Source organism: Bubalus kerabau, chromosome 14 (assembly GCF_029407905.1).
Source record: "Bubalus kerabau isolate K-KA32 ecotype Philippines breed swamp buffalo chromosome 14, PCC_UOA_SB_1v2, whole genome shotgun sequence".
NCBI classification, from domain to species: domain Eukaryota; kingdom Metazoa; phylum Chordata; class Mammalia; order Artiodactyla; family Bovidae; genus Bubalus; species Bubalus kerabau.
Genome location: NC_073637.1, coordinates 60,089,496 through 60,108,822, shown reverse-complemented (window position 1 = coordinate 60,108,822; position 19,327 = coordinate 60,089,496). Strand labels below are relative to the sequence as shown.

The 19,327-nt window shown below is 34.6% G+C and overlaps 1 protein-coding gene across 12 annotated transcripts in view; it reads left to right on the top strand.

Moving 5' to 3' along the window:
* OXR1 (oxidation resistance 1) overlaps positions 1-16,039 on the top strand; it is a 440,707-nt gene extending 424,668 nt beyond the window's left edge. For 8 of the 12 annotated variants that reach the window (XM_055546450.1, XM_055546449.1, XM_055546452.1 and 5 more), the window contains 6 exons: positions 5,564-5,644; positions 7,443-7,568; positions 8,338-8,490; positions 9,872-9,967; positions 12,597-12,670; positions 14,611-16,039. In XM_055546450.1, the coding sequence (XP_055402425.1) occupies positions 5,564-5,644; positions 7,443-7,568; positions 8,338-8,490; positions 9,872-9,967; positions 12,597-12,670; positions 14,611-14,746 (666 nt within the window). In that variant the 3' untranslated portion in view covers positions 14,747-16,039. The remainder of the gene's footprint in view (positions 1-5,563; positions 5,645-7,442; positions 7,569-8,337; positions 8,491-9,871; positions 9,968-12,596; positions 12,671-14,610) is intronic. The other 4 variants (XM_055546451.1, XM_055546454.1, XM_055546456.1 and 1 more) reach the window with 1 other exon arrangement.
* Positions 16,040-19,327: the final 3,288 nt, after the last annotated feature.

Genomic DNA, 19,327 nt, shown 5'->3' with positions numbered 1-19,327 from the left:
ATTTAACTTCTGTGGAGAGTACATCATGAGAAACGCTGGGCTGGAAGAAGCACAAGCTGGAATCAAGATTGCCGGGAGAAATATCGATAACTTCAGATATGCAGATGACACCACCCTTATGGCAGAAAGTGAAGAGGAACTAAGAAGCCTCTTGATGAAAGTGAAAGAGGAGAGTGAAAAAGTTGGCTTAAAGCTCAACATTCAGAAAACAAAGATCATGGCATCTGGTCCCATCACTTCATGGGAAATAGATGGGGAAACAGTGGAAAGTGTCAGACTTTATTTTTTTGGGCTCCAAAATCACTGCAGATGGTGATTGCTGCCATGAAATTAAAAGACGCTTACTCCTTGGAACCAAAGTTATGACCAACCTAGATAGCATATTCAAAAGCAGAGACATTACTTTGCCAACAAAGGTCCGGCTAGTCAAGGCTTTGGTTTTTCCAGTGGTCATGTATGGATGTGAGAGTTGGACTGTGAAGAGAGCTGAGTGCCGAAGAATTGATGCTTTTGAACTGTGGTGTTGGGGAAGACTCTTGAGAATCCCTTGGACTGCAAGGAGATGCATCCAGTCCATTCTAAAGGAGATCAGTCCTGGGTGTTCTTTGGAAGAAATGATTCTAAAGCTGAAACTCCAGTACTTTGGCCACCTCATGTGAAGAGTTGAGTCATTGGAAAAGACTCTGATGCTGGGAGGGATTGGGGGCAGGAGGAAAAGTGGACGACAGAGGATGAGATGGCTGGATGGCATCACTGACTCGATGGACGTGAGTCTGAGTGAACTCCGGGAGTTGATGTTGGACAGGGAGGCCTGGCGTGCTGCGATTCATGGGGTTGCAGAGTCATACACGACTGAGCGACTGAAGTGAACTTAACTGTACTGAACTGATTTCCTCAACTGTGTACTTTAATACTTGGGAGTATGATACAGGACATTTTGTAGCAATCTGTCCATTTCCTACTTAGGTTTAATCTTTTGGATAAAATAATACTTTCTGTACATGGATTATGATTTACTAAGGGGTTAAAAGTTAATTTGAGACTAATTTCAGATCCACCATATATACTAGGAATCTGTATCTCTTTATTCATTTTGATAGGGGGAAGTATATTTCTTTAGTTGCTGGAGGAGATAGATGGGCCTAAGGCTGAGCAGCTAGAGTTTGTTCTTTATGGGCAGATACTCCAAGATGAAGATAATAGCAGGAAGAAGGAGTATCTGAGCCTTGCCCAGAATATATCTAATAAACCATATATTTCTCATTCTCAAAGTCAGAGACCTTCCTGACTACACATGTGCAGAAAGGCTCCTCGAAGGTCAAAAGGGGTGGGGGTGTCTATCCACAGTAGGTGACGTCAATCTACCCATAGGCCTCTTTGCAAGAATCCATCTTGTCTAAGAGATGTGTGAACACACATGGAAGATCCGTGGGATAAGCCAGATACAGTTTCAGAACCAGGCAAAGCAAGGTGATTGGCCAAAGGAAGCCCAGAAGAGAATGCCCCTTAACAACTGTTTAAACTACCATGAACGCTAGATTTGCTCTCTGAGTTCACTGATGTGAGTCTATTCATAACATACCCTTTTTCCTCCTAATAAACACTGTACTTGTTTCACTACATTTTGTGTCTCTTTCAGAATTCATTTATATAGAGCCGATGTGTCAAGGGCCTTGTCGCTGGCCACTGTGCCTGGTGGTCCAGTGGCTAAGATTCTGCGTTATCACTACCACAACGTGACTTCAGTCTCTGGCCAGGGAACCAAAATACTGCTTCAAGCCAAGGCCATCCGAGATCATAGTCATTTGATTTCAAGTCTGTCTTCTCTATTAGTTTACCTGCACTTTTGACACTGTTGTATATCTCCATTCATCACAGCATGAGTAAATATTTAAGGGTAAGGAGGCGATGAGTTTGCAAGTCCAAGAAAGGAATATAGTTTAAAAAAAAAATTAGAAAAGTAGATTTGTGACATTAAAGAAACTGTGACAGTACCAGGTATAATAAGCTTATAATGGCAATTTATGGCTCCCTCACTGTCAGTTCCTGTTCTAGGTGATGTTGGTACATTGATTATAACTGATCCCTTTGTGAGCAAATTCAACTTTACTGTCCTCCAGGAAGTGTGTTTTATATGGTAAAAGAAGAGCTTTAAGTGTAAGATAACCGTTGAGTGGAAGAATAGAAAGAATGGAAAGGAATAGTTAAGTCATATAATTTGAAAACTCTTGTATAGAAAACTCCTGTAGACTGAATGCCATAGGAAAAACAGAAGAAAAATATAACTGATCTTTAAGTATTTTGTAGAAAGTTATGTTTGTGCCTTAGAAAAGGAAGCTGTGATTTTTAGTTTTTTACTTTTAGTACCTAATTTTTCTTTCATATTTATTGAAAATGCTGTTCTTTGCCGGGAGCGGGCATATTGCATATTGAGTGAGGATCTGGAATAGCTCAACTAGAATTCTATCACTGCCGGGGGCCAGCGTGAGGCACTCCGCCCGTGGCAAAGGTCATGAGGAAGGAGGCTCGGCATACGCAAAGGCGGGATCGAGCCTCAGGAATCCCCCTGGAAATTCTCGAGCATCTACCCCCAAAACCAGAGTCTGCCTACTTTCTGCTTTGTGCTTTCACCTACACCTCTGACTTTACGGGGGGCTGTCCCCCACTACCTCTCTCTGAAAAAAGAGTTAGCTTACAGCTCCAGTTAATAATTCCTGGGTGTGACAGTGTTTCAACCTACAAACTCCTTTGGAAGTCCTCTAGCCTGCCTGAATAGTTTTTTTCCGGCAACATGTGAGAGGCAGGAGATGTTCTAAACTATCTAAACACCGATTCCTTTGAGTAGTTAAAAGATTGATTAGAAATTGTATTGGTGAAGGGTTTTTCACTTGTTGGGCCAATGTTTGCTGCTAAGTCTCCATATCCCTTACCTACTGTGTCCTTGGCGGTGTATTGATTGATATAATGGGTGTATAGAAATGTAAGTAGTAGCCTCAATGTTTGTAACCTTGGACCCTTGAGTTAATTCTTTTCTTGATTGAGCCCACCTCACCGTTTGCCCTATAGGAATGCAACTTTATCCAATGCTTTTTGGAGGCTGGCGCCTGACTTTAGAATAATCACCTTTAGAGAAAAATAAGTTTCTTAAAATGTTAACAGGCCTCCTGGCCAGAAGATGATGTAAATCACCTAAACTTTTGTGTATGATAAGTTTGAAAGCCTGGCTTCGATAAGGATCAGGAACTGCTGTCTTTGCATGACTCTACCCCTTCCCCCATTATCCTCTATGCACAACTTAAGGTATAAAACTACTTTGGAAAATAAAGTATGCCCTTTTTTTTTGTTCACCGAAATTTGGTGTCTCCCCATGTCGTTCTTTCACCTTCTAGCTGAACTTTTCCTCTGAGGCAGGGAAGCTCGTCAAGCCTACTAATTTTGCCTGGGCTTCTAAGATCTGACCGGGGAGGCCTTAGTGTCTCCTCTCCTTCGGGAGAACGGGAGGACGCCTGCGGCCTTCGTAGGTGACGTAAATTCCCTGCTTTGGAATTTTATTCAGCCTCTTTTCTTCACTGAATTTCTTCGCTGAGCTCTCCTTATTTCACCACTCTTTATATCCTTAATAAACGTTTAATTAAGCAGTTGTTTCCTGATTTTCGCCGACGCCATCCCCGCTTCGAATTCCCTGGATCCACCGGGGCTGGACCCCGGCAGTTCTTAATTGAACAATCTTTAATATTTTTAAATTTAAATTTAAGAGTAGGGAAACTGGGCTTCCCTGATAACTCAGTTGGTGTAGAATCCGCTTGCAATACAGGATACCTCGGTTCAATTCCTGGGTCGGGAAGATTGAAAACTGAAATGTTTTAATATCAAAAATAAAAACCAAATATGGATACTCTTCAGCCTTATCCTCTAGTCCTTAGGTAAATGATGGAAAATCATCAAGTAAAAGTAGTGTTAATCCCTATTTACTCTGGTGGGCACTATATTCAGTCCTTTATGTGCATTTCATTTCTTATTTTTATTTACACAGAAACCCTATTTGGTATGTACTCTTATTGTTTTCATTCTTTTATGTACTCTTATTATTTCCTTTGTCTTATTGTTCCCATTGAGAAAAAGAGATAAAGGAGGAGGAAAACCTAGTTCCATCCAATTCCCCAGAGGTTGAGATCATAACCACTTTAGGTTTCTTTGTAAGTGAAGAGTCAGCTATCATATTGTATGTTCTTTGCTTTGCGAAAGTCAGTCTAATAATGGCCAGAATGAGAAAATCTGTTCAGTTTCTTTTCAGTTTTTTTATGCTCATGTCTCTCATTGCTTTCACCAAGTTTACTTTGCTCTTTATAGAGGTGACTGATTCTTTTTGGTTGGCTGGAACAAAAACCTTTTTAAAAACCTAGTTTAGAAGTCTAAACTCTTGTGGGTCAATTGGTTTAACTGCATTTTGTGGCCAGAACCTCTGCAAATAACTGTTTGATCACAAGAGGAATTTGTCATAGCTCAGGAGTATTCAGCACATATTATAGCACGACCAGAGTTCACTGTATTATGGTTACTGTTTTGGTATTATGTCATGATCTGAAATTATGTCATGATCTGAAAAAGCGGTAGCTGTTGTGTGAGTCTGAGGAAACTTGTCTGTTTTCGTGGGCTTTTTATAATGTTTATCTGTTATACATGGCTTTCAGGTTCAGCAATGTGCAACAGACTGGTCTAGGCAACTACAGAAGATACAGAATTTCCCTTAGTAATTTAGAATGTAGGAAAGTCATTAAGTTTTAGTCACAGATAACTGCTACAGTACCGACTCTAAAGTAGTACTGTAGAGGAGGGGCAAAAACTTTCAGTTCAGGGTTATTTAGAAAGACTGAAGTAGACATGCCTGAGAATACAATTAGATATGCTTTTAAAAATCTCATTTTCTGTTTCCAGAGCTTATTTTTCTTATTGTTTTAGGTTTTAAAATGTGCTTCATATCTTTTTCTTGCTCTTCCACTTCTTGGTTATGATACAGACTGTATAGCTTGGGTATATGCTACCTTTGCCAAGAAGAAATTTTTCCAGCATTGCTGTTAGGATGTAATGTTTGAGTTAAACTGATTGGGAGAGTTGAAACTACCATTTTTTTTGTAAACTGCAACACAGTTAGATTTTAGATGTTATCTTTGATGTTAGCAAACATGTTATATTTCATATAGCATTTTTTTATAAAGGACTGTGATGCTACCTAGTCAAATTTTGTCTACATGAAACAATCCATAAAATAAACCTTTTACATTGTGTACTAGTAGTAGTGTGTTAGTAGTAGTTAGTAATTAACTACTAATAGTACTAACTACTACTTGTAGTTAGTTTGGGTGTGGTAGTTAATAAGTTAAATGTATTCATTTGTATTTCACTATAGATTAATATATAAATCTCTTGGATTTTGAGCATGGAGTGGGGAAAGAAATCCTAATTACAGTTCTCTTTCCCATTTAAACTTCTCCAGTTTTTATTTTATTTGGGCTGTTTTTCTCAACTGTCAGTGGAATTATTGTCTTCCTGTCTCCATATTCAGGTAGTGTCAGTGGCTGAGTATCACCGCAGGATCGATGCTCTAAATACTGAAGAACTGCGCACACTCTGCAGACGTCTCCAGGTGCCCCCTTCAGTAGTTTAAACCCCTTCAGAGATTGAATACTTCCTATTTTTAGTGTCTTTCATCAGAGCAAATCTCTTTTTTGAAGGATTTGTTTTGACTGCAGCACTAAAATGCCCCATCAGAAAATTCCTTTTTGTATTAATAAGAGTACAGTATTGCCTTGAAGAGCTGTAGGGCTATCTTTTCTGGCATCTTTTCATTTATTAAAAATATTCAGAGGAATTTTCTGTTATTTTAGAACTGTTCTTAGTACTGTGTTTCTTAGATTGATGAGGAGTTTTCATTTAACATTGGAAGAATGTTTTGAGTTTGAGATTGAATCTTTACTAACTGGTATCTGAAAGATGTGGTACTATGGGGAAATGTTTAAAAATTTAATGGGTAGCAAGGTTCTCTTTAAGGCTATTTCAGTTGTATCAACCTTACATCAAATATCTTAATGAGATGAATTGTTTTTGTCCTTGAGGTTTTCCTGGTTGGTATTAGATATATTTTGGAGTAGTATTGATTAGGTACTAGAACTAGATAAATTATTTAAAAATATGTGCAATAATCTTTGTGATTTTTTTCAGAAATAACTATATATTTGAACTCATTTTTCAGTTTTGTGTATTATTGTGTGTTTTTCTCTTTCTTAATGAGATACGCTTTCCTGATTTTTTTTCTTTTAATGCTTCTCATGCTGCCTCAGATTTTTTTTTTTAACCTTTCACATCATCAAAATAAGGGTAAAACATGATGTGAAAGAATTAATATAGTTCTCATCAAAAAACAATACAGTTCTAGAACATGTATTGGTTGAAAATGTATGTTGTTAAGTTTTGGTAAGAAATCTGTTAAAGGAACAAAATAATTTAGCAAGATTTCATTCCTGTGTGGAATCACAGTCGCCGAAAATTGCTGCATTTTAGTTATCTGCTCCAATAGAATTCTGTTTTCCGATTTAAAAGTTTCATCAGTAATACTTATGTTTTCATATATTTTACTTTCCAATATTATTGCATTTAATAGATTAAATTAACATGAAAAAGTGCCAACATAATACATTCTAAAAGAATTTATTTTGATTTAATGAACATTTTTATCATTTTAAGAATATCAGTGAGATCATTTTCATCAAACAAACATATACATTCTTTTAAGTGCATCAAATTGTTCTAATTTTAAAAATAGGTTTGTGAACAAGTTTTAGATGTATTGTTTGGTTCAATTAGATTTTAAAATTTTGTGTTTAGAAAGTAAAAATTTTAAAGGCATTTTTAAAAATAACAGTAACCTTTTCAAAGCATATAAATTCACATATACATGCACACCAATGAAGCATTATAGTTTTTATTGTACTATTTTTTAAATTAAAATTAAAATTTTGGCACCCAGGAAGTTTTCTTAATACATTTGGCAAATTTTGTTTACCATGAAAAAAAAAATCTCATAAAAATAATCTCTTTAAATAGCACAGAGAAAAAAGCAGGCTAGCTCACTCACTTTTGCTCTTCAACAGAAAAAGTATAGTTTGCATGCAATTTACCCTTTTTACACAGAAATACAGGGTTTATCTTTCAATACCTGTCCTTATTCATGTAGTGGATGAGGAAAATGTCTTCTTTAGCAGAAATCTCTTTCTACATTACACATGCCATTATTATTAGATGGAGCATCTTTTGCCTTCTACAATCCTAAATTAAAGCTTTAGCCTCCTTTTTCAAGGTATAAGATTTGATATCTCTCAAAAGGCTAAAAATTAAAGGTTTGTTGCAGTTTTACATTAATATATTGCTTCTATTTGCTTCTTTAGATTACTACGAGGGAAGACATCAATTCAAAGCAGATTACTCCAGTGAAAGCAGACCTGGAATCTGAATCTTTTCGACCAAACCTAAGTGATCCCAGTCATCTCTTACTGCCAGATCAAATTATAAAGGTATGATATTACCCACTTTTGTAAAATTCTGAGTATGTGCCCATGAGAGTAAAATAGTTTCTTTTTAGTTGATTTAAAAACTGAAGAAGCAGAGCTATTGCTCCTGTTCTTACTTTTCAATGAAGAAAAAGTAAACAAATTATAGCAATTAATGTAATGGAAGATATTAGGAGATTTGGGTAACCAGACATTAAAATAAATGGCAATAGTAATTTAGGTAAGACAGGATAATAGCCAGTATTTAATTTCTTATTATGTGCCAGTTACCTGCTTTATATAGGTTATCTAATTTAGTTGCTGCAGCCCCTGTAGGAGTTGGATGCTCTTATTGTCACATTTTGTAAATGAAGAAACTTGGGTTTAGAGAGGTTGAATAAATGTTCAGAGCCATACAGCTGTAACATATTGAAGCTTGATTTCTAATTCTGAGAGTCTTACTCTAGATTTGAGAGGTGTTAATAATCAAGGTAACAGTTCATCTGATAGTTTTGTTAATTTGATACAGAGGATGCAAACAACAAGGAATCCATGTTTCTTGCCTCGATATATTGTTTGATATGATTCTTTCTTTGTCTGATGAACAATTAATATTTCATACCAAGAATTGTACAGACTTCAAGCATCTCTGTATCTTTCAAATGATAAATAATTTCTACTGTTACTTTCATAGCCTACATTTTATAAAGTATCATTTAATTCCAGCTGGCATTAGTATTCTGCAGATTGACAATAAGAAGCTATCAAGTATGTGTTAATTTATTTTTCAAAGCTTACCAAGCATCTTCCACCAAGAACAATCGGCTATCCATGGACTCTTGTTTATGGTACTAGGAAGCATGGCACAAGCTTGAAGACCCTTTATCGAACAATGACAGGTTTAGACACTCCAGTGCTGATGGTGATTAAAGACAGTGATTGGCAGGTATGAAAAGTAACCACATAGGCACCTTACCTTTTAAGAGATGGAAGTAGCAGGAATTTTAGCATATTCTTTTGATAAAAAGCATTAGTATATTTTATTAAGTTTATTTGGTAATTATTGAGTGCTCTTGATATGCAGGGCAGTGCTGAGTTCTGCAGAGGGATAGATATGAGCATGAATAATTAAAGAGTTCCTACCTTCAAAGAATTACAGTCTGGTAGAAAAAAATATTAAAGTATAAGAGTATCTCTAATGCCAAGCAAAATATGCCTAGTATAGTGAGAACCTATAAAAAGTAAAAGAGGTGTTTATATTGTTCATTTCTGTCTGAAGGAGATAAGAGTGAGGTTCAGGGAAATGGTGAAAATTGACAGTCCTGAAGTGTGGAGAAAGTTTTGAAAGTTAAAGATTATTGTGTGAGGATGAGACCAAGGACAAAGTCACAGATAAGCAAGAAAAACATTGGTTATCTCTGAAACAGTAGTTTCATAAATGGCCAGAACAAATCTTTGGTGTCGTCAGACCTGGTAGCTTCCTTTGGGGAGGTGGAGGTGGTCACATGGAGGAGGCACAAAGGGAGTTTCTGGAGTGCTGGTAATGTCCCATTTCTTAATAAGAATGAAGGTTAAATGGGACTTTGCTTTGTGCTAATTCCATATCAAGCTGTATAATTATATTTTATACATATATATATTTACACACATACCTTACAATAAGAAAGTCTATTTAAAAATCAAGAGTATGAAAATAGAATATGAGGGGATATAATGACTATAGAGATCATCAATAAAACTCGACATTCCCATTTCATGATCTGAAACCTTAGACCTAGAGATTGGAATGACTTGTCCAGGCCTCTTATTCATTGTGTGTCTTGTACTGTGTAAGGCCAAGGCATTATAGTACTGAACAATTCAGACCCAAATTCTCTCCTCATGGAATTTACTGTGTAATAAAGAAAAAACTAGCATACCTTTGTAGTAGTATAATGTTTACCTATGCTGGAGGGTTTTGCTTTCTTAAATTCTATAGTACCACAACAGCTGTTGTCTTTATTATACGTACATTGTCATCCTGAAATGTGTCTACCACTTTTTTAGATTGTCTTTTTTAATTGTTATAATGAACATCTTTCTAGGTTTCAAAATGAGGAAAAATCTAGCATTTTCCCACTGAAAAACTGATATGTTTATACCTGCCAATAATATGAATTGTTTAACAACTGATCGTGCTTCTCTGTTTAAGTACAGATAGATAAAACTATGGTATATTTCCTTTTTTTTTTTTTTTTTGTATTTTAGTTAAACATATATAATGGACTAATGCTTAAAGAAACAAATTGATAGTTGTGTCATTGAACATGCCTTTTTTTAATCCTTAGGTTTTTGGTGCATTTGCATCTCAGCCATTTAAAGTGAGTGATGGCTTTTATGGAAATGGAGAGACCTTTGTTTTTACATTCTGTCCAGAATTTGAGGTAAGGACAGTTATTCCAGTTATATTCAGTTTGTGAAGAGATGGTATCATGAACAGAACATTCAGTCTGGAGTTTTGCATACTTGGATTTGACTCTCAGTTTCTGCCTTTTACTGTTAACTTGGCACTTTTTTTTTCCATTACCATTTTCACCTTCAACTTTCCTGTGGATAGAATGGGAATTGTAAAATGTAACAGGGTTGTTTGAAAATCGAATGAGAACCATACATGTGTAACACTTGATGTGGTACCAGACACACATTGTGGGCCCAGTAAGAAGTATACATCATAATTACTATTTTGTTTATGAATATTCACTGTAAAATTTCTAGAAACTTTAACTTACTAAATAAGTTTTAATAATGAAAGTCAGTCTTAAAAACTTAAAAAATAAATCATTTGGGTTTAAGTCAAAAGTGATTACCTGATTTTTCTTTATTGTGACTTGACTAAAGTAGATACATCCTAGCGCCAATAAGATCTAAAATTTTTAAATGTACCTAAATTTTAGTGAATGTGCAACTCCGTTTGAAGCTTCGAGTGCAGTCTTAGTATCTCTAATACAGTCTGGTGCAGCATGTCAGTTCCTAGGAGATAAAATTTTAATCTTGAAAATAGGAACCGTTGTTGCTTAAAAAAACAGAAAAGAGTTGTCTTTAGGAACAGCTTCTGGTTAATCTGGTGAGCCACTTAAACCCAAGTTTGTTAGAGTTTTTATTGTGTTACCAAATTCTCTTTTTTTCATGCCTTCCTGGTGGCTCAGTCAGTAAAGAATCTGCCTGCAGTGCAGGAGACCTGGGTTCGATCCCTGGGTTGGGAATATCCCCTGGAGGAGGGTATGGCAACCCATTCCAGTCTTCTTACCTGGAGAATCCCCATGGACAGAGGAGCCTGACGAGCTGCAGTCCATGTGTACGCAAAGAGTTGGACGATACTGAGTGACTAAGCACAGCTTATAGAAAGTGAAAGTCTCAGTTGTGTCCGACTCTTTGTGACCCCATGGACTATACAGTCCATTGAATTCTCCACGCCAGAATACTGGAACGGGTGGCCTTTCCCTTCTCCAGGGGATCTTCCCAACCCAGGGATCAAACCCAGGTCTCCCACGTTGCAGGCAGATTCTTTACAGACTGAGCCACCAGGTAGGCATGAACAAAATATAATTTGGTAGCACAAGAAAAACTCTCTTAACAAACTTGGGTTTAAGTTGCTCACCAGGTTAACCAGTGCTTTCCATTCTTTCCATAAAACATATCAATTGACACCTACAGCTAGCTGGAAGCTTGTAGTTGTTACAGATTTTGGAAGTTTCAGTTGTGCTTGTTTTCAGTCCTTTTTGTGATACTGTTTCTACCTGTTAACTAACAATGCAATTAAACAAATGTTATGTATCTATGAAAAAGTGAGTGTTAAAAGTTTATTGAGAACTATAATGAATACTTTGGAAAATGTTTATAAAGACAGGGTACTAGAAATTGATGTTGTGTTCATATTATGTTTAGGTAGAACTTCCATGAAAGGTTGGAAATATTTAAGAATATTACTAGAAGGTTTTTTTGGCTGCTCTGGGTCTTTGTTGCTGCACATGGACTTCTCTGGTTGTGGAGAGTAAGGCTACTCTCTAGTTGTGGGCTTCTCACTGTGGTGGCTTCTGTTGTCGCAGAGCACAGGCTCTGGGGCCCGTGGGCTGAGTAGTGGCAGCTCATGGGCTCTAGAGCACAGGTTTAGTAGTTGTGGCACATGGGCTTACTTGCCTGGCAGCTTGTGGGATCTTTGTGGATTAAGGATTGAACCCGTGTCTCCTGCATTGGCAGGAGGATTCTTAACCACTGGACCACCAGGGAAACCCAACATCCAGAAGTTTTTACCCTTGAATTTCTCAGATGTTTTTATATTCATTGCTCTTTAAAGAAATTGAAACTGGAAGTCATAAATAAGCATGTTACTTGTTTTTATGAGAATAATGATAGAGCAATTCATACCCAAAGAAAAGACCTTGGCCATAATCAAAATATTAAAATATTTTCAAATTAATATATATTTATATTTGATGTCCCTGGAAGAGGGAATGGCTACCCACTCCAGTATTCTGGCCTGGAGAATTCCATGGACTGTATAATCCACGGGGTTGCAAAGAGTTGGGCACAACTGAGTGACTTTTACATCACTTAAATTTGGTGTTAAAAATAGCATCTACTCAGTTTTTAGCTGATTTACTTTCTTTAACATTTCTTAAACCCAACTTTAACTTGGGTTTAAGTTGCTCACCAGATTAACCAGTGCTTTCCATTCCTTCCATAAAACATATCAACTGACGCCTACAGTTAGCTGGAAGGCATCATTAACCATCGAATTCTTGATACCTATGTAGTCAGAAAAATTTGTATATATGAAGAAATAGTAAGATGTGTGTATTTAAATTATGTTGCAGTTGAACACATGCTTTCAAATTTAGTCTTAAAAACTGAAAGCAAAAGCACCACCCTTTCGGCCCAAACTTTTTCTGTTCTTCTTATTCTTCTTGCTGTCTGTCTAGGCTTTATTAACTATTTGGGATTCAGGAGAACTAACTATAGTAATCATTTTCATCTACATATTTAAAGGTTTTTTTTTTTTCCCCATATTTGTAGGTCTTTAAGTGGACAGGAGATAATATGTTTTTTATCAAAGGAGATATGGATTCACTAGCTTTTGGTGGTGGAGGGTAAGTCTCTTGAAAATTTGACTATGAGATTTTAAAAGAAACTTTAAGAATTCATTTGTGTTATTTTTAAATCAGCTATCTTCGAAAAGTTTTGATACTAGAATCCTAATTTATATATTATGACTAAATTTTTATATTATGACTAAGAAAGTATGTATTGCAGGAAAGTGCATAAGTGTAATATATGAAACCCTTGATAGAATATTTGTTTATTCATCTCAGAATGCTGTTTAGTTGATTCCCTTTCGATTAAAACCCATCTTCTAGAGTACACTGACTCCTTGATATTTGACAGAGAAATATACTAATCCCTTCGAGCTTCTCAAATTTTCAAAAAATTATGATTTATTCTTTATTTCAATTTATTGTTTTTAAAAAAGGTCTAAATTTTTTCATATTATTCTACCCTGGAGACTATTTGGATTGATATTTTAGACAACAGAAGTTTGTTTTCCTGTTAAAAATTTTAGTGATCCCACCCCACCCCCCCAAAGTTTTCAGGGCTTATTTTCTTATTTATTTTGTTTTTAGCAGTATGAGTAATCAGCAGTTTGATTTGATTTGTTTAGCATAGCAAGCACTGCAGGAAACTTCGGTTTCTTATTCTGGTATTTCAACTTCATGGTTGCATGGTGTTTGTAGATGGGTGGCTCTACTGCCTCCTAGCCCAGACTTCTTAACTAGCCCTTGGCAGATGTGATCTCCTTCGTTTGTTACTTCTCTGTGTCCTTCAAAATAAGACATAATACATGCTAAATAATTCCCAAATTTATGTAAGTGTTGTTTATTTCCTATATTTGAGGATATATATAATAATAATAATTCATTCAGGTTAACAGAATTGTATTAGCCTGAATATGCATCATCCCAATTCTAACAAATTCTCTTAACAACTTCTCTGTAGATAGGTATTTGGAAGACATGATTTCAGTGATTAAAAATTAAGCATGGTTATTATAGCCTTCTCTGAAGGACATAACTGGGTAACTAAAAACAATGTTGTTTTTAGTTATTGGAATCAGCTTATTGTGTTCATATGTTCCATCTTTTTTGGTGGAGAGGGGCAGTCAGTCAGCCCTACTCCGAATGGTAGTCTTATATGTGATTCAGTTAGTTCTCCAGGAAAGCCTCACAAGCAAGTGGCTTATAATTTCAAACTGTTAAGCGTGCCTTCAGTCTTTGAAAGTAATATACACAGTGTCATTAGATGTTGGCTGGAACTTGGTTTTGATGATACAGCATGATTCCAGCAAACTAAACTAACCATTGGGTCATTTGATAACAAATTAGAACAAGTTTACAGTCTTTGAAGAAGGAGAGTATGGTCTCAGGAAATGGGAGGAAAGGACTTGATATTCCAGAATTCCAAACAGGAGCCCCAAAGAAATCAAAATCATGTAACAGACTGAATATAGGATTTAGAATCAGACCTGATTCAAATTCTCAGCTTCAGCACACATTATGTATGGGACCTTGAACAACTCAAGTCTAAAGTTTCCTCAGCTGTGAATTGGAGATTGAACCCTTAACACTAACCACACTTTTTATTTTAGATGATAGGGAGTTTTCATGTCTCTGAGAAACTCATATTAAATATGTTAAAATCAAACAGCAGAGAGAAATTTATAATACCAGACAAAGAATAACAGAGTAGTGCCTGCCTCAAAAGCTAATTCTTTGTGAAACTAATTTTAGAGGGTTCATTATATTCCTTGCTCTTTATGTTCAGTGATTTTATAATGGGATGAACAAAAAGTTGCCTTGTGCCAGTGTGGAAAGGAGTAGAGAACGGTTTGAAAAAAAGAATGAGTTTAGAGTTGCTGGATATTGAAATGTCTCATTAAATTAATATTTTATAGCCTCTGCAATAATTCTTTTATAACTTAGGGCATAAGTATTAAAAGACTCTTGTTAGAACTATTGTCTTCTATATATTACAGGGGAGAATTTGCCCTATGGCTTGACGGAGATCTGTACCATGGAAGAAGCCATTCTTGTAAAACTTTTGGGAATCATACACTTTCTAAGAAGGAAGATTTCTGTATCCAAGACATTGAAATTTGGGCTTTTAAATGAATATAATGCTCTCTGTCTTAGCAGGATAATGGCCCAAACCTGACATAGACAAACAAGCATTGTTTGGAAAGTTCAAGAAGCAATACAATGTAATATGTAGCTCGTGTTTTAAAATTAGTTTGTATCACCATTTATTATAGCTATAATTTTGGAATTTATTTTTAAAATCATGTTTCTTTCCCAGACGTTTTTAGGTTTATACCATGGCATGGGTCCATGGAACATAACAGCTTAGGTTTTGTCAAAATTTTGGTAGCATTTTGATCATAGTGACCACCTCATCTATAATCCATGTTTTCTCAGTCTCCTAATAGGATGGTGCTCTTTTGTTGAACCTATTTTGGTTTTTTGTTTTTTAAACTATATTGATTGTTTTACTAAAGTAGTCTAACTTGAGATATCTAGGGAATGAATACATGATACTGCCGTTATCTGTGAGGTTGGCACAAATGACTATTGGACATGCTCAACCTAGTTACTCTCAGAAAAAAACACATGCCAAAACAACACGTACTTCATAGATCACTGAGTTCTAGTTTTAATTCACACTACTGCATTCTCTTTATTAATTTTGCCTGTAATCTCAATTTCATTTTAATAAAAATGAAATTTGAGGAGAATTCTGATTGTAATAGACCACAATGCACATGGTCTTCAGGTTTGGGCATATGCTTTCATCATTGAATTGTCTGATGAAGAATTATAAAATGACAAAGGAGAATGAGAACTTGATGATTCTACTGGATTTAATATATCAAGCAAGAAAATATCTATTTACATATTTGTAGCTTAGCAGGGCATTATCATAACTAAAAAACTATGAAACAGATGCATATTTCGTCAACATATTGTGTCAGGTAAACTGTTTTATAGTTCTGTTGTTTTAGCCTTGTTGCACACCAACTCCCAAAATATAGGTTCCTATTCAAAAGGAAAAAAAAAAAAACTTGTGATTTTTTTTAAGTGGTATATGTTATTACCATTAGCATTTGCTATTACAAAAGGGCAATGATTATAGTAGAATATTGTAACTCAGTAGACTTGTTGAATATGCAGACTTACTGTCAAGTGACCTCAAAAAAAAAGAAAAGATAGAATATATCAGTAGTTCTTATCCTCTTTTGTAGGAAACCAATAATAAGCCATTATGGCAATAATTCATCAGTTAATTTCAAAGCTTCATGTTATGCAAAAAAAAAGAATCCTGCTGTTATACATGTGACAGTGACCTTGTGCTGAAATTTCAGCTATTCCAGATAAACATTGTATATTATCTTGTAAATTAATGTTTAAAGGTAGTTTTGTTCTTATAGAAAGTGTTGATTGCCAGGTTGCTTATAGCACTTTAAATTATTCTAAAAATGAAATTATAAGCCAAATATGTTGGCTTAAGTAGTTTTAGTTGTATAGTACTTGAATATATTTAGATCTTTTGAATATTTAGATAATATCTAAAGAAAGCATAATGCTAATGAAAAAGAAAATCTGATATTCTATTTAATATGCTATTGCTGAATATGAATAGAAATGCAGGGCATCGTTTCTTTGTCTATGTAAAGCTCTCATTAAAAGTTACTAACAGTGTATAGATTAAATGTTTACAATATAGGGAACTGTAAATAAATATATCAGTTTTCCCCCCTTTGGTCTTCCACAGCAGTATTATTGTCTTTGTGGAGTTGACTAATCATAAAAAAATCCTGTATTGGATTTCAGTTACAATAAGGTCATGGTGGTGTATACCAAATAAAATTAAATACATAAATATAAATTTGAATTTGTATTTATTGAATAATCAAGTTATTTTCTATTTAAGAAGTCTTTGATTAACCATACTACTGTGTTTTACATGTGAAAAATGGTTCTAGAAACTGTGGTGGTTGTGGTAATATTAATAATGATGGAGGGATGAATTTAAGAGTCAGTTTAGAAAATGGGGATATAACAAGGTACTTGGCATGTGAGAAGCTCATGTAAGAGTGTTTGTTATTTTTAAATTATATCACTTTTTTCTTTTTTTAGTGGAGAGTGCACAGCAAGGTAAGACTAATTTCATAAAGAGCTTTGGTTTTGTACAATGTCAAGAAATTTATTTTTATTTATCTCACAGGAGCAGTTAAGAAAATTTGAGTAAAAGAATGACATGATCAAATTTCTGCTTTAAAGAGATATCTGTGAAAAATTATTAGTAGAGAGAAAAAATAGAGACAAGGAGACCAATAAACAAGCCTGTTGAGAAGTCAGGAGAAAAATTGTGAGGGCTGAATATGAATAGTAGCGATGGTGGTAAGAAAGGAGGCATGTGTTTGAAAGAGACTGAAGAATTAGGGTTAAGAAGATCTGGTTATTAGGTGGATGTCAGAAAAAGTTAAGGATAGCTGTTGGGTTTTTAACTTAGAAATGGGGTACATTATTCATTGGGATGGGTAATCTACAAAGAACAGAAATAATCAGCAGATAGGGAAGTTAGGTTTGTTGTGAACCTTATTATAATATAACATGAGAAACTAGAAAGTAGACTGGAGAAGTGGGGATTATTATTCTGTTCTGATAAATAAAAATTTTTAAATCAACATCATATAGGTAGTTGTTGAAGCCACAATCTATGTGTGAGATATCTTTGGAGATTATAGACTGTTGAAAAGAAAATTCTTGAGATAAATTTTGGGGTATAGTAACATCAAGGGACAAGCTGAAGAAAAGGCTCTAAGCTTCCATCTCAAACAGCTAGAAAAACAGCAACAAATTGAACCTAATGGAAATAGAATGTAGGACAAAGTAAAGATATAAGTAAAAAAATTTAGAACAAGCATACAAAACAAAATCTCAGAATAGTAAAATTGTGAACCTCCAGCAAGATTAAGAAAAAGACAAATCACTGTTAAGAAGAATTTAAATGGCGACATCATTGGGGCCATCAGGCCTTAAAAAGATAGGATATTGGGAAGAACTTTGCATCAATAAACCTGACAATGTAGGTGAAATGGAAAAATGTTTTGGAAAATAATTTATTAAAACTGACCCTGTGAAGAAATACAATTTTTGTATTAAAGAAATTGAATCTCTTAATTTAAAAAAAAAGTCCTTCCCACAGAAATCTCAAGCTTGTATGTATGTTTCTACTGGGTAATGCCTTTAAGTTTTTAAAGGAAAATAAAATGATCAGTTTTACATGAATCTCCCAGGCTGCTAAGAAAAGAGAGAACTCAGTCTCTTCCATGATCATCTCTGTGGAAGCATAAGAAACATTTGATCAACTTCAGTCCCTGTTTATGATTTTTTTTTAAAAACTTAGCAAATTAGGGAAAAAATGATCTTCCTCAACCTAAAAAAAAAGTTATCCTTGAAAAATGTACAGGAATCATCATCTATAATGGTCAATTATTGAAAGTTTCCTCCCAGAAATAGGAAACCTGACAATAATAACTGCTTTCACCACTTATATTTAGCATTATCTTGGAAGTGCCAACCATTTCAGTAAAGCAAGAAGAAGAAAAGGCATAAGGATTGGGAATGAAAGACATATCATTTGTATATGACGTAATTGTGTACATAGACATTTCCAAAAAGATCCAACTGTTGAAACTAGTTGATTTAACAAGGTCACTAAAGACAAATTCAGTATTAAAGAAAAAAATATATAAAAACTTTCTTTTTATTCTTTCTAAACCAACAATAAGAAAATGAAGCTTGAAGTACTGTCATTTTGTAATGCCATTGAAAATATCAGATATATAACAAAAAGATAAAGACAAGTGGGAAGATAAATGGGAAGTATATACCATTAGGGACCATACTGATGATCTGAAGACATAATTGAAGGAAGTTATTTCTCTAAAATCAATCTGTATTGGCAGTGAAAATCTCAGCCAGAATTTGTGGAAATAAGCTATTCTATGATTTAACATGGAAATGGAAATGCAAAGATTAAAGCAACACTGAAGAATGGACTGTGGTCTTAAATACCAGATATTCATGATCTATTAAAAAGATGATTAAAATAATGTAGTATTGGTCAAAGGATATACTAAATAACCAATCAAAGTTAGTCTAGAAACAAACTGATTTTTTTTTAATTTATTTATTTATTTTTATGGTTAATATATTTTTCTGTTTGTTTTTTTTTTCTTTTAATTTTATTTTATTTTTAAACTTTACAATATTGTATTGGTTTTGCAAAAACTGACACTGCTCCTCAGTGAAGAGAAAGGTCTTTTTGGTAAATGATGCCAGTTTAATGGGATATCTTTATGGAACACCGAATCTTAACCTATCTCATACTGCATGCAAAAGTTACAAGTTATAGATATAAATGTGAATGTCAAAAAATAATAATGCTTTTAAATTGAAAAGTATAAGAGATACTGGAGAATAATCATCATGACTTTAGAATACACATACCTTGGGCAGAAAAGCATTAACTGTAAAGAGAAAATTGATAAATTATACTACATTAAAATTATAAGAGCTTTTCATCAAAAGAAAACATTGAAAATGAAAAGGCAATCAACAGTTTTTGTAATACACAGATCAAATGAAGGTCTCATATACACAATATATAAATGATTATGAATCAAAAAA